General features: G+C 43.2%; 1 protein-coding gene across 29 annotated transcripts in view; it reads right to left on the bottom strand.

Annotated features, from left to right (window-relative positions):
• Positions 1 to 25,481, bottom strand: part of cast (calpastatin) — a 337,875-nt gene that overhangs the window by 18,000 nt on the left and 294,394 nt on the right. For 23 of the 29 annotated variants that reach the window (XM_085988220.1, XM_085988182.1, XM_085988280.1 and 20 more), the window contains 15 exons: positions 24,414 to 24,509; positions 23,411 to 23,473; positions 22,342 to 22,467; positions 20,120 to 20,176; positions 19,425 to 19,514; positions 15,965 to 16,060; positions 14,962 to 15,024; positions 13,893 to 14,018; positions 11,671 to 11,727; positions 10,977 to 11,066; positions 10,341 to 10,436; positions 9,344 to 9,409; positions 8,278 to 8,403; positions 1,635 to 1,691; positions 940 to 1,029 (listed from right to left, as the gene is read on the bottom strand). In XM_085988220.1, coding sequence (XP_085844346.1) covers positions 940 to 1,029; positions 1,635 to 1,691; positions 8,278 to 8,403; positions 9,344 to 9,409; positions 10,341 to 10,436; positions 10,977 to 11,066; positions 11,671 to 11,727; positions 13,893 to 14,018; positions 14,962 to 15,024; positions 15,965 to 16,060; positions 19,425 to 19,514; positions 20,120 to 20,176; positions 22,342 to 22,467; positions 23,411 to 23,473; positions 24,414 to 24,509 — 1,299 coding nt within the window. The remainder of the gene's footprint in view (positions 1 to 939; positions 1,030 to 1,634; positions 1,692 to 8,277; positions 8,404 to 9,343; positions 9,410 to 10,340; positions 10,437 to 10,976; positions 11,067 to 11,670; positions 11,728 to 13,892; positions 14,019 to 14,961; positions 15,025 to 15,964; positions 16,061 to 19,424; positions 19,515 to 20,119; positions 20,177 to 22,341; positions 22,468 to 23,410; positions 23,474 to 24,413; positions 24,510 to 25,481) is intronic. The other 6 variants (XM_085988382.1, XM_085988241.1, XM_085988157.1 and 3 more) reach the window with 4 other exon arrangements.

Here is a 25,481-nt window from a genome sequence, read left to right on the forward strand (position 1 = left end):
GCCCCATCTTTAACATCTGTAACCTCCCTTCCCTCTCCAAAGTCCTTGAATGTGTTGTCACCTCCCAAATCTGTGCTCATCTTTCCCCTAGCTCCATTTTTGAATCTCTACAATCAGGTTGTGACAATCAGAATGCCACAGCATCAAAGTAACCTTAACCAAAGTCATCCTCTGTGACTGTGATCCTGATGCATTATCCCTCTGTGACCTCTCTGCAGCTTTTGACGTGGTTGAGCAGCCTCCTCCTCCAATGCATCTCATCCATTGTCAAACTCAGCAGAGCTACCCTAGCTTTGTTGCACTCCTGCCTACCCGATCATGGGCAGTCTATCTCCAGTGTTGGCTTTTCTTATCGCCAGAACATCATTCTCTTGGCATCCACATTACCTTTGCCCTAACATTAGTGACCGTGCCTTCAGTTGTCGAGGCCCCATGCTCTGGTATTCCCTCCCTAAACAACCCGTACTCTCTAACTCCCTATGCTCCTTTAAGAATTCCTCCCTAAAACATAACTCTTTGACCAAGCTTTTGTTACCAGTCCTACTATCTCCTTCTTTGGTTTGGTCTCCATTTCTTTTAAATTCCAACTCTGTGAAGCATCTTCGGAGGTTTTTCAACATTAAAGGTGCTATATAAATGCAAGTTGTTGTTATTGCAGGACACTCAGGGAAAGTTACAGCGCCAACTCTCGAGCAAGGCAGAAAAACAGGCATGCTAATGATTTAAAAAAATAGGTAATAAGGCCACCACTAGTGGAAGTAAGAATAGCAGGTGGTACAATTACTGTTACAGGACTGGGGGAATGTTAATGTTATCAACAGACCAATTTCATGTGTACAGATGTAGATTAGCTCCACCAAGTAACAGAACAACATATGATGCAGTAACAGGAATCTTATTCAAAGACTAAAAGTATTCGGAGACAATTTTTATTTGTACCTTCACTGCAGGACCAGTGTATTTAGGAGCTGAATTGACTGGTGCTTCTGATGGGAGCATTTCTGAAAGCAGGTCAATGGCATCTTCACCCTTTAAAAATAAGACATTTTTTTCATTTTCTGACACACCTCATCTGAAACATATTCTGTCATCAGCGAAATATGTTACTGAAAACAACCCAAGCAACTGCTGCTTACACTTAAGCGGTAATTTCCCCGACTTCCTCCTCCTGGAGGGCAGCCTCGACACTGGGACTGTGAAGTGGGATAATTATGACTGTAGTTTCTACAATCACTGATTGGTGAATTTTAAATCTGTTTTTGTGAATTAGTTTGTTTTTCACACATGTGGGGAAGCACGGTGCAGGCAAAGATCAGACAGAGGTGATGATGTTTGGAATAAAAGACTGGAAGCATTGTTTAGAGTTTGGTCTGCTTCTGGAAGGGTGTGATGGGTTATTCATGCAGCCTGGATTTGGCTAAAGTATGAGATGATTTTGCTGAATTGAAGGATGAATTTTGGGAATATGGGAAACACAGGCTGGGTTATTAGAGTTCAGAACTGCTCTGTTTTGATATCTGAAAGCCATTTGATGAATGATCTGCGAAGGTATCCTAAATCGGTTTGTTTGTGCAGTTCCTTTGCTGTCATTGGCAATTGCCATGTATTTCACATTTTACTCTTTTTTCACTTACCTTAGCATCACTTTGACTTGAAGAAACTGAGGCAGCTGTCGAAGCTTTCACAGATACCTTCGTAAGACAGAAATGATCAGTTCAATTATTATTTCAGTTTCACTTGTTCATCCTCGGCTACACCCAGGTTTCCAGAACAATATCTACCACATTTACTGTAAGATCTTAAATGTGATATTATATCAGTTGTAAACTTAAATTTGAGATCCAGCACACAAGCAATATCCTTCAGAACTCTGTTAAATGGAATATGACGTCAACTATTTGACTAATCTGAAGGGAAGGGGATTTACTGCAATCTGTAAACCACTGCAGTTTACAGCACGGACTATGAAAGTTACTAATTGCTTTGATTGTTTTTACGCTACATTATTAAGATTAAACTGGACAGAAATTTTTATTATTCTACAAGCACATTGTGCTGGAGTTTTCTGTTGCAAGTATAGTACAACTTATAAAGTCAGAATATTTTTTAACTCTCCTTACACTGAATACTTTTGTTTAGGTAGTTTGCTGACCTGATTTGAAAAAATTGCAAACCCCACAATTGCCTCAAATTTTGATGTTGGCTTCACCATTTGGGCAGAACAAACTCAATCTCTTATTTTTAAAGAAAAAACACTTGCGACAGTGGTAAAGGAATTAGCTAACATTCCTTGTATTCTGGCAGGTCTGAAAGTCACAGTTTGATATTTTAAATTCCCATTCCACTTCTAGTCCCAATCTGGTTCCCAACTCACTGCCTCAACACTTTACTTCATGCCTCAGCTGCAAATATGGCTTCAGTAAATTCAAGTGAAGGGCTGTGAATCTCTCCTTCACTTATTTTGCTTCGTATTGCAGTAGGAGTGATGTGCCTCAATAATTCCGAGACTCGATGTTAGCGAAACAAAACAAGGCTTTTATTAACTTAGAAGATAACACGCAGTGGAGAGAGGTATCTTCCATCTGGAGATCTGCAGTACTGGATATGAGGCCAGACTGCTTGCTTACATAGGGGCCAGGTATGGGCGGAGCCCTACACACAATGCATTCCATACATTCCAATATACAATACAATGGTGAGGAGAAACCTGAAACCAACCACAGTCACAGGCAGTGATATACAATACAATGGTGAGGAGAAACCTGAAACCAACCACAGTCACAGGCAGTGATGAATGGAATATTTCATCACATTCACCCCTTCTATAGATTTAGTCTGTCCGGGGGTTTGGTAGTCCTCTGCGACCGACGTGGCTGATGTGGTGTCGCGGGTGTCGGCTGGGTGTCCCCGGGGGCCTCCTGGGTCTCTGCCGGGGGTGCCGCCAGGGTTGTTGAAGGGGTAGTTGGTCGATGTTCTTCCGGGGGTGATGAAAGAGTAGTGGGTGGGTAAGGGTTGCTGCGATCGTTGTCGCTGCTATCGCCGTGGTTGTTGTCGTTACCGGCTGGGGCGACGTCTTTTATGGACACGGTGTCCTCCCTTCCGTCGGCGTGCCGGACATATGCGTATTGGGGGTTGGCGTGGAGTAGGTACACTGGCTCCACGAGAGGGTCCGTCTTGTGGCCCCTCACATGCCTTCGCACGAATACCGGACCTGGGGTGGAGAGCCATGACGGCATGGATACGCCTGAGGTGGATTTCCGGGGAAAGACAAACATTCGTTCATGAGGCGTGGCATTAGTGGCAGTACACAATAGCGACCGTATCGAATGGAGCACATCCGAGAGGACTTCCTGCCAGCGGGAGATAGGGAGGCCCTTGGTCCTTAGAGCTAGAGTGACTGCTTTCCATACTGTCCCGTTCTCTCGCTCCACTTGGCCGTTACCCCGGGGGTTGTAGCTGGTGGTACGGCTCGTGGCGATCCCCCTGGACAGCATGTACTGGCGTAGCTCTTCACTCATGAAGGACGCCCCCCTATCCGTATGGATGTAGCTCGGCATACCGAACAGACAGAACAGGCTGTTGAGGCATTTAATGACCGTGGCGCTGGTCATGTCTGGGCAGGGGAAGGCGAATGGGAACCGGGAGTATTCGTCCACAATGTTCAGGAAGTAAACATTGCGGTCGGCGGACGGGAGGGGGCCCTTGAAATCTAAGCTGAGCCGCTCAAAGGGCCGTGTAGCTTTGATTAAGTGGGCTCTATCTGGGCGGGAGAACCGAGGCTTGCACTCAGCGCAAGTGCGGCAGTTCCTGGTCAGAGACCGAACTTCCTCAATCGAGTAGGGTAAGTTACGGGATTTTATGAAGTGGAACAGCCGCGTGACCCCTGGGTGGCAGAGGTCGTTGTGGAGGGTCTGTAGCCGATCCCCGGTGGTGCTGGCACACATCCCTCGTGAGAGGGCGTCAGGGGATTCGTTAAGGGCCCCTGGCCGGTAAATGATGTCGTACTCGAAGGTGGAGAGCTCGATCCGCCACCTAAGAATCTTGTCATTTTTAATCTTCCCCCTCTGTTTATTATTGAACATAAACGCTACCGACCGCTGGTCGGTAAGTAGGGTGAAGCGTTTGCCGGCTAGGTAGTGGCACCAGTGGCGCACTGCCTCCACGATGGCTTGGGCCTCCTTTTCCACGGAGGAGTGTCTGATCTCGGGCCCTTGGAGGGTCCTCGAGAAGAAAGCTACGGGCCGCCCCCCCTGGTTGAGGGTGGCTGCCAAGGCGAAGTCAGACGCATCACTTTCCACTTGAAATGGAGTGTTCTCGTCCACTGCCTGTAGCGTGGCCCGCTCAATATCCTGCTTAATGCTTTTGAAGGCGGCGTGGGCCTCAGCAGAGAGCGGAAAAGAGGATGCTTTCAAGAGGGGGCGGGCTTTGTCGGAGTAGTTGGGGACCCATTGGGAATAATAAGAAAATAACCCCAGGCACCTTTTCAGGGCTTTGGGAGTGTTGGGCAGGGGCAGCTCCCGTAGGGGGTGCAATCGGTCGGTGTCTGGTCCGATTTCCCCAATCTCCACCACGCTGCCTAGTATGCAGAGGCGCGTGGTGTTGAAAACGCACTTGTCCTCGTTGTAGGTGAGGTTGAGTTTTTGTGCGGTTTCCAGGAACCTCTCGAGGTTCGAGTCGTGATCCTGCTGGTTGTGACCGCAGATGGTGACGTTGTCGAGGTAGGGGAAGGTTGCCTGCAAGTGGTGGTCATCGACCATGCGGTCCATCTCCCTCTGGAAGACCGAGACCCCATTTGTCACCCCAAAGGGGACTCTGAGGAATTGGTAGAGGCGTCCGTTCGCCTCGAAGGCGGTCCTCTGGTCTGATAGGGAGCTGGTGGTACGCTGACTTAAGGTCGATGGTGGAGAACACCCGGTATTGGGCGATTTGGTTCACCATTTCTGATATGCGAGGTAGCGGGTAGGCGTCTAGTTGGGTGTACCTGTTGATCGTTTGGCTATAGTCGATCACCATCCGTTTCTTCTCGCTACCCCTTACCACTACCACTTGGGCACGCCACGGGCTGTTGCTGCGTTCAATAATGCGCTCTTTCAGGAGCCTGTCTACCTCGGTTGCGATAAACCGCCTGTCCTCCCAGCTGTACCTCCTGCTTTTGGTCGCTATTGGCCGGCAGTTAGGGGTAAGGTTCGCGAATAGCGAAGGCGGCTTTACCTTCAGGGTAGCCAGACCGCACACTGTGAGGGGCGGCTGGAACCCACCGTACTTGAGCGTGATGCTTTGGTGGTTGCACTGGAAATCCAGGCCCAAGATCACGCTCGCACATAGATTCTTCATGATTAATACTTTAAAATTATCATAAACAGTTCCGTTAACGGACAATTGTACCGTGCAGTAACCCAGAATGATCGATGTTTGGGTTTTATCAGCCATAGAGATGGTACCCTGAGTAGGGACCACCTTTAGGGAGAGTTGTTGTGCCAGTTCAGGGTGGATAAAACTCTCCGTGCTTCCACTGTCAATTAAGCATTTAACCCTGCACCCGTTTACCTCGATGTCCACCATTGATTTGGATAGCGGGTGCGGCCTGGTCTGGTCCACTGTGACCGATGCCACTGTAGAGCCCTGATCGAGACAAGATGGCGTCCACGCTGTCTGCTCATAAGATGGCGGACTCCACGAGGTCGGGCAAGATGGCGTCCAAGATGGCCGCTCCCACGGCGTGCACGCGGCGGTGGCGGGTTTTCCGGCGGTTGGTTTTCCGGCGGGGTTCCCTCTGCACACCTTCCCGAAGTGCCCCTTCTTACCGCACTTAAAGCAGGTGGTGCCTTTCGCCGGGCACAGGTTTCTGGTATGCTTTGGCTGCCCGCAGAAGTAGCAGTTGGGTCCCCGACGCGTCGCGGCTGTCGTAGGGCTTCTGGGGGGAGAGCGGGGCCCCGACGGTGTCGGGCTGCCGGGCGGGGAAGATGCCTTCCAAGATGACGGCGCCCTTGGTGCACACATGGCGGCGTGGACGGCGCGGGCTGAAGAGTAGGCGTCCGAGTTTCTCTGGGCCACATCCAGGGATCGCGCGGTGTCCGCAGCCTGTTTCAGGTCCAATCCCGTTTTTTCCAGCAGTCTTTGCCGGATGTAAGTGGAGCTGAGGCCTGTGATAAAGACATCGCGAACAAGCTCGTCGGTGTACACTGCGGCTTTTACATCTCGGCACTTGCAGTCTTTGCCAAGCATTTTCAGGGTGCCTAGGAACTCCTCCACCGATTCCCCAGGTCGCTGTGCGCGAGTAGCGAGCAGATGCCTAGCATACACCTCATTCGTAGGCTGCTGGTAATGCGCCTTTAAGATGTCGCAGGCGGCCAGGTACGTGTCGGTGTCTTGGATGAGGGGGTAAACCCGGTGGCTTACCCAATTCCGCAGAATTCTGAGTTTCATCCTCGCAGCGTCCGTAGCGTCTTTGACGGCTGCGGAATTGTCCAGGAAGAATTCCATACACACAAACCAGTGTCCGAAGCGTGCTGATGCGTCCGGAGCATGCTGATCCAAATCCAAACGTTCGGGTTTCAGGAGTTGGTCCATTGTGTTGAAAAGTAAGTTAATAAAATTGATGTGCCTCAATAATTCCGAGACTCGATGTTAGCGAAAGAAAACAAGGCTTTTATTAACTTAGAAGATAACACGCAGTGGAGAGAGGTATCTTCCATCTGGAGATCTGCAGTACTGGATATGAGGCCAGACTGCTTGCTTACATAGGGGCCAGGTATGGGCGGAGCCCTACACACAATGCATTCCATACATTCCAATATACAACACAATGGTGAGGAGAAACCTGAAACCAACCACAGTCACAGGCAGTGATATACAATACAATGGTGAGGAGAAACCTGAAACCGACCACAGTCACAGGCAGCGATGAATGGAATATTTCATCACAAGGAGCATCATTATCCCATTCTGATGTGGGTAAGACAACAGTCATTTCACACAAATTGAGATTAGAATGAGTGCTAGATGTCTTCGCAAGTACAATCTAGTAACATCCAATCTGGTGTCACTGAGACCAAAGATGCCACTGTACCTGATCACCTAAAGTAGGGAAAGCTTGAAAACATCTAAAACATAAATACGCGATTAAGGGATATTTTTCATATGGATTTGGATAGGCCGTGTCCTGACCTCGAATGAAAATTTCCACTTTGCCTTATACGGGACGGAGCAGTTGGCCACTCCCAAAAAAGCGAGTTATGTCAGCTGGAGCAAGGCGTGCCTATGCTGTGAGTTCACACTTCCCCGGCACATATATGGCATGGTTTAAGACTGCCAACTGGAGGTGTTCTGGCCTGCAGAAGGACAGGAACAGGCACCATTGGGGGAAAACAATACAGGGTAGAGAAGTGGACAGGATCTCCAAAGAGGTGGAAAGAGCATCATCAATTTTATCTATTGTTCCCCCATTATTTGGGGCGAAGGCAGCTGGCAGACAACAGTTTACAGCAGCACGGGGGAGGTGGGTGCCTGAGATCCAGCTGTACTGCTGCAGGTGATCGCTGGTCCAATGCTAATCAAGCTAACTCCCTATAATCTCCACCAGGGTCAGAACTGCAAGGTGGCCCCGTGGGTGCAATCTCTGTTTAACTGCCGGGTTTGTACCAAGCAAAGTGAGGGAGTGTGTCGTCATTTGCTCCCTGCTGTGCCCCTCTCCGATGAACTAACAGTGCTGATGGTATGAAGCTAGGAGGAGGCCGCTCCCAATTAATTTCTGGCCTCAGAGATATCTAAGAGGAGAAAATGGGGTGAAAACGGCCTGAGAAAATGTGTGTCCTGATTGGAGGGTAAAAAATCCACAGAGAAAAGCATAATTTACAAAATATATTTTGTTGCTTCTACTAAAAAAATCGCATCTTTATAACTAAATGATTGAGGGTGGCATTGTAGAGTCTTTGGGTAGATTTTGACTTTGTGCGATACTGTAAAATGGGTGGTTGTGAATTAGCAGCCTGTTTCACACCTCTCCCGATATTTATTTCCATTGAAATCAAAGGAAATAAAAAATTGTGAAAGATGTAAAGCGGGCTGCCGATTCACAACCACCCGTTTTACACTATCAAACACAGTTTCAAAATCTACCCTTTTTTCTTTCCTTATTATTCTCTAAACCGTGTGCTCTGATTGGTCATGTGATTATCTCTAACCAATCAGATTGCAAAACCATAAACAGGAAGTGGCCCGAAGAATTCCCAACCCCCTCCACCTTCAGTCTCTAACAGTTTAAGATAGGAGCCATACCTCTTCCTGCATAGAGGGCGATGGTGCAGCACGAGAAGTTTCAACTGAGCATTTTGAAATTTGAGCTGGAGAGCTGCTGACAAAGTCTGCTGACAGAGTATCCAGGATGTCACCTTCTGTCATACTCTGCGATAACAATACGATTAATGTAGTTAAACCATCTCAAAGATATTTCAAGATCACATATACAAAGGCTCAAATGTTCAATATTGCAGCACTAATTCAGAAGCAGCTACATTAGTAGCAATGGCCTTTAACTGCACAATTTTCCTTTTCTCCCTTTAGGTTCTCACATGTCATGTTATCCAATGGAAAGGATGGGGAGGTGACGTCTGTCAATCCCACTTCTGGAACATGCTAGAGAGAGTGGTGGATAATCTCACACAGTTCCGTCCTTCTGATGGGTTTAGTTAGACCTGTACTTTACATTTCCATAAAACATCGCCGCTGACATTGGAAATCACAGAGAGAACCAATGTGCATTAAAGAATAATAGTCAGGACCTCAGTACATCTGTACGAAAGAGAAATAATGAGATGCCATTTTGTCTAAATGGAGCCGAGTTTAACCATTAAATTTACAAAATCTGGAAAGTGGAACTTGTGCAAAACTATATTAACCCTGTGATGGTTTCAAAAACTTTTTCATTCTGATAGTTAAAGAAACACAAAGAAAATGCTGAGGGTCGGAGAAGGGATGGGAATGAGTTTTTGATGAGCCAAATTTCCTTTTCTCAGCTCTGACATTCCTTATGTTGCAAGTACTTTTATGTTTCTCTTATCCTGCTGCCCAACAATAAGTAGGAAGCCACACACACTCACCATTTTTTGTTTCTTCCAAACCTTAGAATGTGTGAGTGTGGGGTCCTCCAATCTTGGACAATAACTGGATTATCACTGCTGATCCTAACCCTGGCACTAAGTGAAGAGGTTTCCTTTAACAAACTTCCATCACTGCCTTGAATGTAATAAGGGCATAAATATCATTGATTTATGGAATGGTGACCTGAAGAGTTTGACTGCAGGGAACCAAATGCTCCTTCAAGAAAAAAATATTTGAGTTTTACCTTCTCTGTTACCTTTGGTTTTGCTCCTGGAACAGTGGATGAAGAGGCCAGTTTAACTTTACCCTGCTGCAAGAAACAAACTTCATCAGAGTTTTCTTTGAGGCATCAACATTATTTAGAATTGAAAGCAGCTGGTAAACCAGCAAGGTAGAAAGAAAACCTTTCATTTATATAGCGCCTTTCACACCCACCGGACGTCCCAAAGCGCTTTACAGCCAATGAAGGACTTTTTGGAAGTGTAGTCACTGTTGTAATGTAGGAAACTCAACAGCCAATTTGCACAAAGCAAGCTCCCACAAACAGCAATGTGATAATGACCAGATAATCTTTTTGTTTTAGTGATGTTGATTTAGGGATAAATATTGGCCAGGACATTGGGGATAACTCCCCTGCTCTTCTTCGAAATAGTGCCATAGAATCTTTTACGTCCACCTGAGAGAGCAGGGGCCTCGGTTTAACGTCTCATCCGACAGACGGCATCTTCGACAGGGCAGCACTCCCTCATACTGCACTGGAGTGTCAGCCTAGCTTTGTGTGCTCAAGTCCCTGGAGTGTGACTTGAGCCCACAACCTTCTGATTCAGAGGCGAAGGAGATACCAACTGACCATGGCACTGTGCCATAAACATGGCAAAATACTTCTGCATTCTAGAGCGCATTGACGCATGACGTCTGTGTGAACCTCAGCTGATCAATAAGTTGAACTGCAAAGGCATTTAGTTATTATGTAGCAGGATTAATCAATGGAGGGTATTGGTGTGCACTGATTTCAGTTTTAATTATTCAGCAATTTCTATCTTGTAATTCTCTGTCAGATTCATTATGACCTATGATATCAGCATCATTTCGACTATTGCAACAACATTATCTAAGTGTTTGTTTTTTACATTAAACAGTGGTAGAATTTTTACTCGATGTTCTATACATGGATAAATTTTGAAAATACAATATTATTGAGACAATTATTGACTTGGCTCAAAGTGATTGTTGGATCGAACCTTAGGATCAGGTTGCTCTTTAAATCTGTAGTCAGGTGGGATAGATCCTTCAGTTTCTCCCACTCGTTCAGCTTTCTTCTTAGTAGCATCTGATTCCTGAAAATATGAGAAATATAATTATTCAAAACCAAAATTCACAAATATTAAGATTGAATGTCCATATTCTGTGCTTCAGTAAAATGATAATTTGCATTAAGTGAATCAACTCAACATTTATCAAATGATTCAAGGCACTGAAAAAGCTGCCTGTAAAAGCCTATAGCAGTTGACAGAGAAGGCTCTGGAATTCCTTCCCTCAGCCTCTCTACCTCCTTCTGCTCCTTTAAGACTCTCCTTAAAATCTACCTCTTTCAACAGGATTTTGGTCACCTGCCCTAATATCTCCTTATGTGGCTCAGTGTGATATTTTGTTTAAAGCACTCCTGTGAAGCACCTTGGGACATTTTACTACGTTAAGTGCACTATACCAATGCAAGTTGTTGTTGTTTGGACTGGGGACAGGACAGCGTTACCAACAGACCGATTTCATATGTACAGATGTATATTAGCTCTACCTAGAAACCGAACAGCATATGATGCAGTAACAGGAATCTTATTCAAAGACTGAAAGTATTAGGAGACAATTTTTCTTTGTACCTTCACTGCAGGACCAGTGTATTTAGGAGCTGAATTGTCAGGTGCTTTTGATGGGAGCATTTCTGAAAGCAGGTCAAAGGCATCTTTACCCTTTAAAAATAAAAGACTTTTTTTCAATTTGTGACAAACCTCATCTGAAACATATTCTGACAGCAGTGAAACATGTTACTGAAAACAGCCCAGGCAACTGCTGCTTACACTTAAGCCGTAATTTCTGACTTCCTCCTCCTGGAGGGCAGCCTCGACACTGGGACTGTGAGTTGGGATAATTATGACTTTAGTTTCTACAATCACTGATTGGTGAATTTTAAATTCTGTTTTGTGAATTAGTTTGTTTTTCACACATGTGGGGAAGCACGGTACAGGCAAAGATCAGACAGTTGTGATGATGTTTGGAATAAAAGACTGGAAGCATTGTTTAGAGTTTGGTCTGCTTCTGGAAGGGTGTGATGGGTTATTCTTGCAGCCTGGATTTGGCTAAAGTATGAGATGATTTTGCTGAATTGAAGGATGAATTTTGGGAATATGGAAAACACAGGTTGGGGTAATAGATTAAAGAACTGCTCTGTTTTGATATCTGAAAGGCATTTGATGAATGATCTGCGAAGGTGTCCTAAATCAGTTTGTTTGTGCAGTTCCTTTGCTGTCATTGGCAGTTGCCATGTATTTCACATTTTAGTCTTTTTTCACTTACCTTAGCATCACTTTGACTTGAAGAAACTGAGGCAGCTGTCGAAGCTTTCACAGATACCTTCGTAAGACAGAAATGATCAGTTCAATTATTATTTCAGTTTCACTTGTTCATCCTTGGCTACACCCAGGTTTCCAGAACAATTTCTACCACCTTTACTGTAAGATCTTAAATGCGATATTATATCAGTTGTAAACTTAAATTAAATTTGAGATCCAGCACACAAGCAATATCCTTCAGAACTCTGTTAAATGGAATATGATGTCAACTATTTGACTAATCTGAAGGGAAGGGGCTTTATTGCAATCTGTAAACCACTGCGGTTTACAGCACGGACTATGAAAGTTACTAATTGCTTTGATTGTTTTTACACTACTTTATTAAGATAAAAATGGACAGAAATTTTTATTATTCTACAAGCATATTGTGCTGGTGTTTTCTGTTGCAAATATAGTACAACTTATAAAGTCAGAATATTTTTCAACTCTCCTTACACTGAATACTTGCTTTTAGATAGTTTGCTGACCTGATTTGAAAAAATTGCAAACCCCACAATTGCCTCAGATTTTGATGTTGGCTTCACCATTTGGGCAGAACAAACTCAAGCTCTTATTTTTAAAGTAAATACACTTGCGACAGTGGTAAAGGAATTAGCTAACATTCCTTATATTCTGGCAGGTCTGAAAGTCGCAGTTTGATATTTTAAATTCCCATTCCGCTTCTAGTCCCAATCTTGTTCCCAACTCACTGCCTCAACACTTTACTTCATGCCTCAGCTGCAAATATGGCTTCAGTAAATTCAAGTGAAGAGCTGTGAATCTCTCCTTCACTTATTTTGCTTCGTATTGCAGTAGGATCATCATTATCCCATTCTGATGTGGGTAAGACAACAGTCATTTCACACAACTTGAGATTAGAATGAGTGCTAGGTGTCTTCGCAAGTACAATCTAATTACATCCAATCTGGTGTCACTGAGACCAAAGATGCCACTGTACCTGATCACCTAAAGTAGGGAAAGCTTGAAAACATCTAAAACATAAATACGCGATTAAGGCATATTTTTTATATGGATTTGGATATGCCGTGTCCTGACCGCGAATGAAAATTTCCACTTTGCCTTATAAAGAACGGAGCAGTTGGCCACTCCCAAAAATGCAAGTTATGTCAACCGGAGCAAGGCTGGAGCAAGGAGTGCCTATGGTGTGCGTTCACACTTCCCCGGCACATATATGGCGTGCTTTAAGACTGCCAACTGGAGGCGTTCTGGCCTGCAGAAAGACAGGATTGGGCACCATTGGGGGAAAACAATACAGGGTAGAGAAGTGGACAGGATCTCCAAAGAGGTGGAAAGAGCATCATCAATTTTATCTATTGTTCCCCCATTATTTGGGGCGAAGGCAGCTGGCAGACAACAGTTTACAGCAGCACGGGGGAGGTGGGTGCCTGAGATCCAGCTGTACTGCTGCAGGTGATCGCTGGTCCAATGCTAATCAAGCTAACTCCCTATAATCTCCGCCAGGGTCAGAACTGCAAGGTGGCCCCGTGGGTGCAATCTCTGTTTAACTGCCGGGTTTGTACCAAGCAAAGTGAGAGGAACAGTAAGCGTGTCGTCATTTGCTCCCTGCTGTGCCCCTCTCCGATGAACTAACAGTGCTGGTGTTATGAATCTATGAGGAGGCCGCTCCCAATTAATTCCTGGCCTCAGAGATATCTAAGAGGAGAAAATGGGGTGAAGTCGGACCGAGGAAATGTGTGTCCTGATTGGAGGGTAAAAATCTAGAGAAAAAAAGCATAATTTACAAAATACGTATATTTTGCTGCTTCTACTAAAAATAATTGCATCCTTATAACTGAATGATTGAGCGTGGCATTGTAGAGTCTTTGGGTAGATTTTGACTTTGTGCGATACTGTAAAATGGGTGGTTGTGAATTAGCAGCCTGTTTCACACCTCTCCCGATATTTATTTCCATTGAAATCAAAGGAAATAAAAAATTGTGAAAGATGTAAAGCGGGCTGCCGATTCACAACCACCCGTTTTACACTATCAAACACAGTTTCAAAATCTACCCTTTTTCTTTCCTTATTATTCTCTGTAAAACATGTGCTCTGGTCATGTGATTATCTCTAACCAATCAGATTGCAAAACCAGAAACAGGAAGTGGCCCTAAGAATTCCCAATCCTCTCCACCTTCAGTCTCTAACAGTTTAAGATAGGAGCCATACCTCTTCCTGCATAGAGGGCGGTGGTGCAGCACGAGAAGTTTCAACTGAGCATTTTGAAATTTGAGCTGGAGAGCTGCTGACAAAGTCTGCTGACAGAGTATCCAGGATGTCACCTTCTGTCATACTCTGCGATAACAATACGATTAATGTAGTTAAACCATCTCAAAGATATTTCAAGATCACATATACAAAGGCCTCAAATGTTCAATATTGAAGCACTAATTCAGAAGCAGCTACATTAGTAGCAATGGCCTTTAACTGCACAATTTTCCTTTTCTCCCTTTAGATTCTCACATGTCATGTTATCCAATGGAAAGGATGGGGAGGTGACGTCTGTCAATCCCACTTCTGGAACATGCTAGAGAGAGTGGTGGATAATCTCACACAGTTCCGTCCTTCTGATGGGTTTAGTTAGACCTGTACTTTACATTTCCATAAAACATCGCCGCTGACATTGGAAATCACAGAGAGAACCAATGTGCAATTAAAGAATAATATTCAGTACCTCAGTACATCTGTACGAAAGAGAAATAATGAGATGCCATTTTGTCTAAATGGAGTTGAGTTTAACCATTAAATTTATAAAATCTGGAAACTGGAACTTGTGCAAAATTCTATTAACCCTGCGATGTTTTCAAATATTTTTTCATTCTGATAGTTAAAGAAACACAAAGAAAATGCTCTGAGGGTCAGAGAAGGGATGGGAATGAGTTTTTGATGAGCCAAATTTCCTTTTCTCAGCTCTGACATTCCTTATGTTGCAAGTACTTTTATGTTTCTCTTATCCTGCTGCCCAACAATAAGTAGGAAGCCACACACACTCACCATTTTTTGTTTCTTCCAAACCTTAGAATGTGTGAGTGTGGGGTCCTCCAATCTTGGACAATAACTGGATTATCACTGCTGATCCTAACCCTGGCACTAAGTGAAGAGGTTTCCTTTAACAAACTTCCATCACTGCCTTGAATGTAATAAGGGCATAAAATGTCATTGATTTATGGAATGGTGACCTGAAGAGTTTGACTGCAGGGAACCAAATGCTCCTTCAAGAAAAAAATATGAGTTTTACCTTCTCTGTTACCTTTGGTTTTGCTCCTGGAACAGTGGATGAAGAGGCCAGTTTATCTTTACCCTGTTGCAAGAAACAAACTTCATCAGAGTTTTATTCAAGGCATCAATATTATTTAGAATTGAAAGCAGCTGGTAAACCAGCAAGGTAGAAAGAAAACCTTTCATTTATATAGCGCCTCTCACACCCACCGGACGTCCCAAAGCGCTTTACAGCCATTTAAGTACTTTTTGAAGTGTAGTCACTGTTGTAATGTAGGAAACGCAGCAGCCAATTTGCGCACAACAAGCTCCCACAAACAGCAATGTGATAATGACCAGATAATCTTTTTGTTTTAGTGATGTTGATTTAGGGATAAATCTTGGCCAGGACACTGGGGATAACTCCACTGCTCTTCTTCGAAATAGTGGCACAGGATCGTTTACGTCCATCTGAGAGAACACATGGGGCCTTGGTTTAAGGTCTCATCTGACAGATGGCACCTCTAACAGAGCAGCACTCCCTCATACTGCACTGGAGAGTCAGCCTAGATTTTTGTGCTCAAGTCCCTGGAGTGCGACCTGAACCCACAACCTTCTGATTCAGAGGCGAGGGAGCTACCAACTGACCATGGCGGACACTGTGCCATAAATATGGCAAAATACTTCAGCATTCTAGAGCGCATTGATGCATGATGTCTGTGTGAACCTCAGTTGATCAGTAAGTTGAACTGCAAAGGCATTTAGTTATTATGTAGCAGGATTAATCAATGGAGGGTATTGGTATGCACTGATTTCAGTTTTAATTATTCAGCAATTTCTATTGTGTAATTCTCTGTCAGATTCATTATGACCTATGATATCAGCATCATTTCTACTATTGCAACAACATTATCTAAGTGTTTGTTTTTTACATTAGACAGTGGTAGAATTTTTACTCGATGTTCTATACATAGATAAATTATGAAAATACAAAATTATTGAAACAATTATTGACTTGGCTCAAAGTGACTGTTGGATCAAACCTTAGGATCAGGTTGCTCTTTATATCTGTATTCAGGTGGGATAGATCCTTCAGTTTCTCCTACTCGTTCAGCTTTCTTCTTAGTAGCATCTGATTCCTGAAAATATGAGAAATGGATATGATATAATTGGGATTATGGAGACATGGCTCCAGGATGACTAAGGCTAAGGAATTCAACATCCAGGGGTATTCAATATTCAGGAAGGACAGGCAAAAAGGAAAAGGCGGTGGGGTAGCATTGCTGGTTAAAGAGGAGATTAACACAATAGTAAGGAAGGATATTAGCTCTGATTATGTGGAATCTGTATGGGTAGAGCTGAGAAATACCAAGGGGCAGAAAACGTTAGTGGGAGTTGTATACAGACCCCCAAACAGTAATGCTGAGGTTGGGGATGGCATTAAACGGAAAATTAGAGAGGCGTGCAATAAGGGCACAGCAGTTATTATGGGTGACTTTAATCTACATATAGATTGGTCTGACCAAATTAGTAACAATAATGTGGAAGAGGAATTCCTAGAGTGTATACGGGATGGTTTCCTGGACCAATATTTCGAGGAACCAACTGGAGATTAGGCCATCTTAGACTGGGTATTATGTAATGAGAAAGGATTAATTAGCAATCATGTTGTGCGAGGCCCCTTGGGGAGGAGCGATCATAATATGATAGAATTCTTCATTAAGAGGGAGAGTGAAATAGTTGATTCAGAGACTTGGGTACTGAATTTAAATAAAGGAAACTATGATGGTATGAGGCGCGAGTTGGCTAGGATGGATTGGGGAATGTTACTTAAAGGGTTCACGGTTAATAGGCAATGGCAAACATTTAAAGATCGCATGGATGAGCTACAAAATTTGTTCATCCCTGTTTGGCATAAAAAGAAAACAAAAAAGGTGACACAACCGTGGCTAACAAGGGAAATTAGGGTTAGCATAAGATCCAAGGAGAGGACATATAAATTGGCCAGAAAAAGCAGCAAAGAGGAGGATTGGGAGCAGTTTAGGATTCAGCAAAGGAGGACAAAGGGATGAATTAAGAGGGGGAAAATAGAGTATGAGAGTAAGCTTTCAGGGAACATAAAAACTGACTGTAAAAGTTTCTATAGTTTTGTGAGGTGAAAAAGATTGGTAAAGTCAAGCGTAGGTCCCTTGCAGTCAGAATCAGGGGAATTTATAATGAGGAACAAAGACATGGCAGACCAATTAAATACACACTTTGGTTCTGTCTTCACAAAGGAGGACACAAATAAACTCCCAGAGATGTCGGGGAACATAGGGTCTAATGCGAGGGAGGAACTGAATGAAATCAGTGTTTGTAGGGAAATGGTGTTAGGGAAATTGACGGGATTGAAGGCTGAATATTCCCTAGGGCCTGATAATCTACATCCTAGGGTACTTAAGGAAGTGGCCCTAGAAATAGTAGATGCATTGTCTGTCATCTTCCAAAATTCTATAGACTCTGGAACAGTTCCCATGGATTGGAGGGTAGCTAATGTAACCCCCCTATTTAAAAAAAGGTGGTAAAGAAAAAACGGGGAATTATAGACCGGTAAGCCTGACATCGGTAGTGGGGAAAATGCTAGAGTCCATTATAAAAAATGTAATAGCAGAGCACTTGGAAAACAGTGACAGGATCGGACAAAGTCAACATGGATTTACAAAAGGTAAATCATGCTTGACTAATCTACTGGAATTTTTTGAGGATGTAACTGGCAAAATAGATAAGGGAGAACCAGTGGATGTGGTGTATTTGGACTTTCAGAAGGCTTTCGATAAGGTCCCGCATAAGAGACTAGCGTGCAAAGTTAAAGCACATGGGATTGGGGGCAAGGTACTGACTTCAATAGAAAACTGGTTGGCAGACAGGAAGCAAAGAGTTGGAAGAAACGAGTCTTTTTCCGAGTGGAAGGCAGTGACTAGTGGGGTACCGCAGGGATCGGTGCTAGGACCTCAGTTATTCACAATTTATTTTAATGATGTAGACAAGGGAACTAGATATATCTCCAAGTTTGCAGATGACACAAAGCTGGGTGGGCGTATGTACTGTGAGGAGGATGCAGAGAAACTCCAGTACGATTTGGACAGGTTGGGCGATTGGGCAGATGCAGTATAATGTGGATAAATGTGAGGTTATTCACTTTGGTGGCAAAAACAGGAAGGCAGATTATTATCTGAACGGCAATAGATTGGGAAAAGGGGAAGTGCAACGAGACCTGGGTGTCCTTGTGCACCAGTCGCTGAAGGTAAGCATGCAGGTGCAGCAGGCGGTTAAGAAGGCAAATGGTATGCTGGCCTTCATAGCGAGAGGATTCGAGTACAGGAGCAACGATGTCTTGCTGCAGTTGTACAGGGCCTTGGTGAGACCACACCTTGAGTACTGTGTGCAGTTTTGGTTGCCATATCTGAGGAAGGATGTTCTTGCCATGGAGGGAGTGCAGCGAAGATTCACCAGACTGATACCTGGGATGGCAGGAATGACGTATGAAGAGATATTGGGTCAATTAGGCTTATATTCGCTAGAGTTTAGAAGAATGAGAGGAGATCTCATTGAAACTTATAAAATTCTAACTGGACTAGACAGACTAGATGCAGGAAGGATGTTCCCGATGGCCGGGGAGTCCAGAACCAGGGGTCACAGTCTAAGGATAAGGGGTAAGCCATTTAGGACTGAGATGAGGAGGAATTTCTTCACCTAGAGAGTGGTGAGCCTGTGGCATTCTCTGCCACAGAGGGCAGTGGAGGCCAGTTCATTAAATATATTCAAGAAGGAGTTCGATATATTTCTTAAGGCTAAGGGGATCAAGGGATATGGGGAGAAAGCAGGGACAGGGTACTGAATTTGGATGATCAGCCACGATCGCATTGAATGGCGGAGCAGGCTCGAGGGTCCAAATGGCCTACTCCTGCTCCTATCTTCTATGTTTCTATGCTTCTAAATATAATTATTCTAAATGAAAATTCACATAAATATTAAGATTAAATGTCCATATTCTGTGCTTCAGTAAAATGATAATTGGAGTTAAGTGAATCAACTCAACATTTATCAAATGATTCAAGGCACTGAAATAGCTGCCTGTAAAAGCCGATAGCAGTTGACAGAGAAGGCTCTGGAATTCCTTCCCTCAGCCTCTCTACCTCCTTCTGCTCCTTTAAGACGCGCCTTAAAATCTACCTCTTTCAACAGGATTTTGGTCACCTGCCCTAATATCTCCTTATGTGGCTCAGTGTGATATTTTGTTTAAAGCACTCCTGTGAAGCACCTTGGGACATTTTACGATGTTAAGTGCACTATATCAATGCAAGTTGTTGTTGTTTGGGCTGGGGACAGGACAGTGTTACCAACAGACCGATTTCATGTGTACAGATGTATATTAGCTCTACCTAGAAACCGAACAACATATGATGCAGTAACAGGAATCTTATTCAAAGACTGAAAGTATTCGGAGACAATTTTTCTTTGTACCTTCACTGCAGGACCAGTGTATTTAGGAGCTGAATTGTCAGGTGCTTCTGATGGGAGCTTTTCTGAAAGCAGGTCAAAGGCATCTTTACCCTTTAAAAATAAAAGACATTTTTTCAATTTGTGACAAACCTCATCTGAAACATATTCTGACAGCGGTGAAATATGTTACTGAAAACAACCCAGGCAACTGCTGCTTACACTTAAGCGGTAATTACCTGGCTTCCTCCTCCTGGAGGGCAGCCTCGACACTGGGACTGTGAAGTGGGATAATTATGACTTTAGTTTCTACAATCACTGATTGGTGAATTTTAAATCTGTTGTTGTGAATTAGTTTGTTTTTCACACATGTGGGGAAGCACGGTACAGGCAAAGATCAGACAGTTGTGATGATGTTTGGAATAAAACACTGGAAGCATTGTTTAGAGTTTGGTCTGCTTCTGGAAGGGTGTGATGGGATATTCTTGCAGGCTGGATTTGGCTAAAGTATGAGATGATTTTGCTGAATTGAAGGATGAATTTTGGGAACATGGGAATCACAGGTTGAGGTAATAGAGTAAAGAACTGCTCTGTTTTGATATCTGAAAGGCATTTGATGAATGATCTGCGAAGGTGTCCTAAATCGGTTTGTTTGTGCAGTTCCTTTGCTGTCATTGGCAGTTGCCATGTATTTCACATTTTACTCTTTTTTCACTTACCTTAGCATCACTTTGACTTGAAGAAACTGAGGCAGCTGTCGAAGCTTTCACAGATACCTTCGTAAGACAGAAATTATCAGTTCAATTATTATTTCAGTTTCACTTGTTCATCCTCGGCTACACCCAGGTTTCCAGAACAACTTCTACCACATTTACTGTAAGATCTTAAATGTGATATTATATCAGTTGTAAACTTAAATTAAATTTGAGATCCAGCACACAAGCAATATCCTTCAGAACTCTGTTGAATGGACTAAGATGTCAACTATTTGACTAATCTGAAGGGAAGGGGATTTACTGCAATCTGTAAACCACTGCGGTTTACAGCACGGACTATGAAAGTTACTAATTGCTTTGATTGTTTTTACGCTACTTTATTAAGATTAAATTGGACAGAAATTTTTATTATTCTACAAGCACATAGTGCTGGAGTTTTCTGTTGCAATTATAGTACAACTTATAAAGTCAGAATATTTTTCAACTCCCCTTACACTGAATACTTGCTTTTAGATAGTTTGCTGACCTGATTTGAAAAAAGTGCAAACCCCACAATTGCCTCAGATTTTGATGTTGGCTTCACCATTTGGGCAGAACAAACTCAAGCTCTTATTTTTAAAGTAAATACACTTGCGACAGTGGTAAAGGAATTAGCTAACATTCCTTATATTCTGGCAGGTCTGAAAGTCGCAGTTTGATATTTTAAATTCCCATTCCGCTTCTAGTCCCAATCTTGTTCCCAACTCACTGCCTCAACACTTTACTTCATGCCTCAGCTGCAAATATGGCTTCAGTAAATTCAAGTGAAGAGCTGTGAATCTCTCCTTCACTTATTTTGCTTCGTATTGCAGTAGGATTATCATTATCCCATTCTGATGTGGGTAAGACAACAGTCATTTCACACAACTTGAGATTAGAATGAGTGCTAGGTGTCTTCGCAAGTACAATCTAATTACATCCAATCTGGTGTCACTGAGACCAAAGATGCCACTGTACCTGATCACCTAAAGTAGGGAAAGCTTGAAAACATCTAAAACATAAATACGCGATTAAGGCATATTTTTTATATGGATTTGGATATGCCGTGTCCTGACCGCGAATGAAAATTTCCACTTTGCCTTATAAAGAACGGAGCAGTTGGCCACTCCCAAAAATGCAAGTTATGTCAACCGGAGCAAGGCTGGAGCAAGGAGTGCCTATGGTGTGCGTTCACACTTCCCCGGCACATATATGGCGTGCTTTAAGACTGCCAACTGGAGGCGTTCTGGCCTGCAGAAAGACAGGATTGGGCACCATTGGGGGAAAACAATACAGGGTAGAGAAGTGGACAGGATCTCCAAAGAGGTGGAAAGAGCATCATCAATTTTATCTATTGTTCCCCCATTATTTGGGGCGAAGGCAGCTGGCAGACAACAGTTTACAGCAGCACGGGGGAGGTAGGTGCCTGAGATCCAGCTGTACTGCTGCAGGTGATCGCTGGTCCAATGCTAATCAAGCTAACTCCCTATAATCTCCGCCAGGGTCAGAACTGCAAGGTGGCCCCGTGGGTGCAATCTCTGTTTAACTGCCGGGTTTGTACCAAGCAAAGTGAGAGGAACAGTAAGCGTGTCGTCATTTGCTCCCTGCTGTGCCCCTCTCCGATGAACTAACAGTGCTGGTGTTATGAATCTATGAGGAGGCCGCTCCCAATTAATTCCTGGCCTCAGAGATATCTAAGAGGAGAAAATGGGGTGAAGTCGGACCGAGGAAATGTGTGTCCTGATTGGAGGGTAAAAATCTAGAGAAAAAAAGCATAATTTACAAAATACGTATATTTTGCTGCTTCTACTAAAAATAATTGCATCCTTATAACTGAATGATTGAGCGTGGCATTGTAGAGTCTTTGGGTAGATTTTGACTTTGTGCGATACTGTAAAATGGGTGGTTGTGAATTAGCAGCCTGTTTCACACCTCTCCCGATATTTATTTCCATTGAAATCAAAGGAAATAAAAAATTGTGAAAGATGTAAAGCGGGCTGCCGATTCACAACCACCCGTTTTACACTATCAAACACAGTTTCAAAATCTACCCTTTTTCTTTCCTTATTATTCTCTGTAAAACATGTGCTCTGGTCATGTGATTATCTCTAACCAATCAGATTGCAAAACCAGAAACAGGAAGTGGCCCTAAGAATTCCCAATCCTCTCCACCTTCAGTCTCTAACAGTTTAAGATAGGAGCCATACCTCTTCCTGCATAGAGGGCGGTGGTGCAGCACGAGAAGTTTCAACTGAGCATTTTGAAATTTGAGCTGGAGAGCTGCTGACAAAGTCTGCTGACAGAGTATCCAGGATGTCACCTTCTGTCATACTCTGCGATAACAATACGATTAATGTAGTTAAACCATCTCAAAGATATTTCAAGATCACATATACAAAGGCCTCAAATGTTCAATATTGAAGCACTAATTCAGAAGCAGCTACATTAGTAGCAATGGCCTTTAACTGCACAATTTTCCTTTTCTCCCTTTAGATTCTCACATGTCATGTTATCCAATGGAAAGGATGGGGAGGTGACGTCTGTCAATCCCACTTCTGGAACATGCTAGAGAGAGTGGTGGATAATCTCACACAGTTCCGTCCTTCTGATGGGTTTAGTTAGACCTGTACTTTACATTTCCATAAAACATCGCCGCTGACATTGGAAACCACAGAGAGAACCAATGTGCAATTAAAGAATAATATTCAGTACCTCAGTACATCTGTACGAAAGAGAAATAATGAGATGCCATTTTGTCTAAATGGAGTTGAGTTTAACCATTAAATTTATAAAATCTGGAAACTGGAACTTGTGCAAAATTCTATTAACCCTGCGATGTTTTCAAATATTTTTTCATTCTGATAGTTAAAGAAACACAAAGAAAATGCTCTGAGGGTCAGAGAAGGGATGGGAATGAGTTTTTGATGAGCCAAATTTCCTTTTCTCAGCTCTGACATTCCTTATGTTGCAAGTACTTTTATGTTTCTCTTATCCTGCTGCCCAACAATAAGTAGGAAGCCACACACACTCACCATTTTTTGTTTCTTCCAAACCTTAGAATGTGTGAGTGTGGGGTCCTCCAATCTTGGACAATAACTGGATTATCACTGCTGATCCTAACCCTGGCACTAAGTGAAGAGGTTTCCTTTAACAAACTTCCATCACTGCCTTGAATGTAATAAGGGCATAAAATGTCATTGATTTATGGAATGGTGACCTGAAGAGTTTGACTGCAGGGAACCAAATGCTCCTTCAAGAAAAAAATATGAGTTTTACCTTCTCTGTTACCTTTGGTTTTGCTCCTGGAACAGTGGATGAAGAGGCCAGTTTATCTTTACCCTGTTGCAAGAAACAAACTTCATCAGAGTTTTATTCAAGGCATCAATATTATTTAGAATTGAAAGCAGCTGGTAAACCAGCAAGGTAGAAAGAAAACCTTTCATTTATATAGCGCCTCTCACACCCACCGGACGTCCCAAAGCGCTTTACAGCCATTTAAGTACTTTTTGAAGTGTAGTCACTGTTGTAATGTAGGAAACGCAGCAGCCAATTTGCGCACAACAAGCTCCCACAAACAGCAATGTGATAATGACCAGATAATCTTTTTGTTTTAGTGATGTTGATTTAGGGATAAATCTTGGCCAGGACACTGGGGATAACTCCACTGCTCTTCTTCGAAATAGTGGCACAGGATCGTTTACGTCCATCTGAGAGAACACATGGGGCCTTGGTTTAAGGTCTCATCTGACAGATGGCACCTCTAACAGAGCAGCACTCCCTCATACTGCACTGGAGAGTCAGCCTAGATTTTTGTGCTCAAGTCCCTGGAGTGCGACCTGAACCCACAACCTTCTGATTCAGAGGCGAGGGAGCTACCAACTGACCATGGCGGACACTGTGCCATAAATATGGCAAAATACTTCAGCATTCTAGAGCGCATTGATGCATGATGTCTGTGTGAACCTCAGTTGATCAGTAAGTTGAACTGCAAAGGCATTTAGTTATTATGTAGCAGGATTAATCAATGGAGGGTATTGGTATGCACTGATTTCAGTTTTAATTATTCAGCAATTTCTATTGTGTAATTCTCTGTCAGATTCATTATGACCTATGATATCAGCATCATTTCTACTATTGCAACAACATTATCTAAGTGTTTGTTTTTTACATTAGACAGTGGTAGAATTTTTACTCGATGTTCTATACATAGATAAATTATGAAAATACAAAATTATTGAAACAATTATTGACTTGGCTCAAAGTGACTGTTGGATCAAACCTTAGGATCAGGTTGCTCTTTATATCTGTATTCAGGTGGGATAGATCCTTCAGTTTCTCCTACTCGTTCAGCTTTCTTCTTAGTAGCATCTGATTCCTGAAAATATGAGAAATGGATATGATATAATTGGGATTACGGAGACATGGCTCCAGGATGACTAAGGCTAAGGAATTCAACATCCAGGGGTATTCAATATTCAGGAAGGACAGGCAAAAAGGAAAAGGCGGTGGGGTAGCATTGCTGGTTAAAGAGGAGATTAACACAATAGTAAGGAAGGATATTAGCTCTGATTATGTGGAATCTGTATGGGTAGAGCTGAGAAATACCAAGGGGCAGAAAACGTTAGTGGGAGTTGTATACAGACCCCCAAACAGTAATGCTGAGGTTGGGGATGGCATTAAACGGAAAATTAGAGAGGCGTGCAATAAGGGCACAGCAGTTATTATGGGTGACTTTAATCTACATATAGATTGGTCTGACCAAATTAGTAACAATAATGTGGAAGAGGAATTCCTAGAGTGTATACGGGATGGTTTCCTGGACCAATATTTCGAGGAACCAACTGGAGATTAGGCCATCTTAGACTGGGTATTATGTAATGAGAAAGGATTAATTAGCAATCATGTTGTGCGAGGCCCCTTGGGGAGGAGCGATCATAATATGATAGAATTCTTCATTAAGAGGGAGAGTGAAATAGTTGATTCAGAGACTTGGGTACTGAATTTAAATAAAGGAAACTATGATGGTATGAGGCGCGAGTTGGCTAGGATGGATTGGGGAATGTTACTTAAAGGGTTCACGGTTAATAGGCAATGGCAAACATTTAAAGATCGCATGGATGAGCTACAAAATTTGTTCATCCCTGTTTGGCATAAAAAGAAAACAAAAAAGGTGACACAACCGTGGCTAACAAGGGAAATTAGGGTTAGCATAAGATCCAAGGAGAGGACATATAAATTGGCCAGAAAAAGCAGCAAAGAGGAGGATTGGGAGCAGTTTAGGATTCAGCAAAGGAGGACAAAGGGATGAATTAAGAGGGGGAAAATAGAGTATGAGAGTAAGCTTTCA

Source organism: Somniosus microcephalus, chromosome 1 (genome assembly GCF_052327205.1).
Source record: "Somniosus microcephalus isolate GS21.2 chromosome 1, FLI_Smic_1.0, whole genome shotgun sequence".
Lineage (NCBI taxonomy): Eukaryota > Metazoa > Chordata > Chondrichthyes > Squaliformes > Somniosidae > Somniosus > Somniosus microcephalus.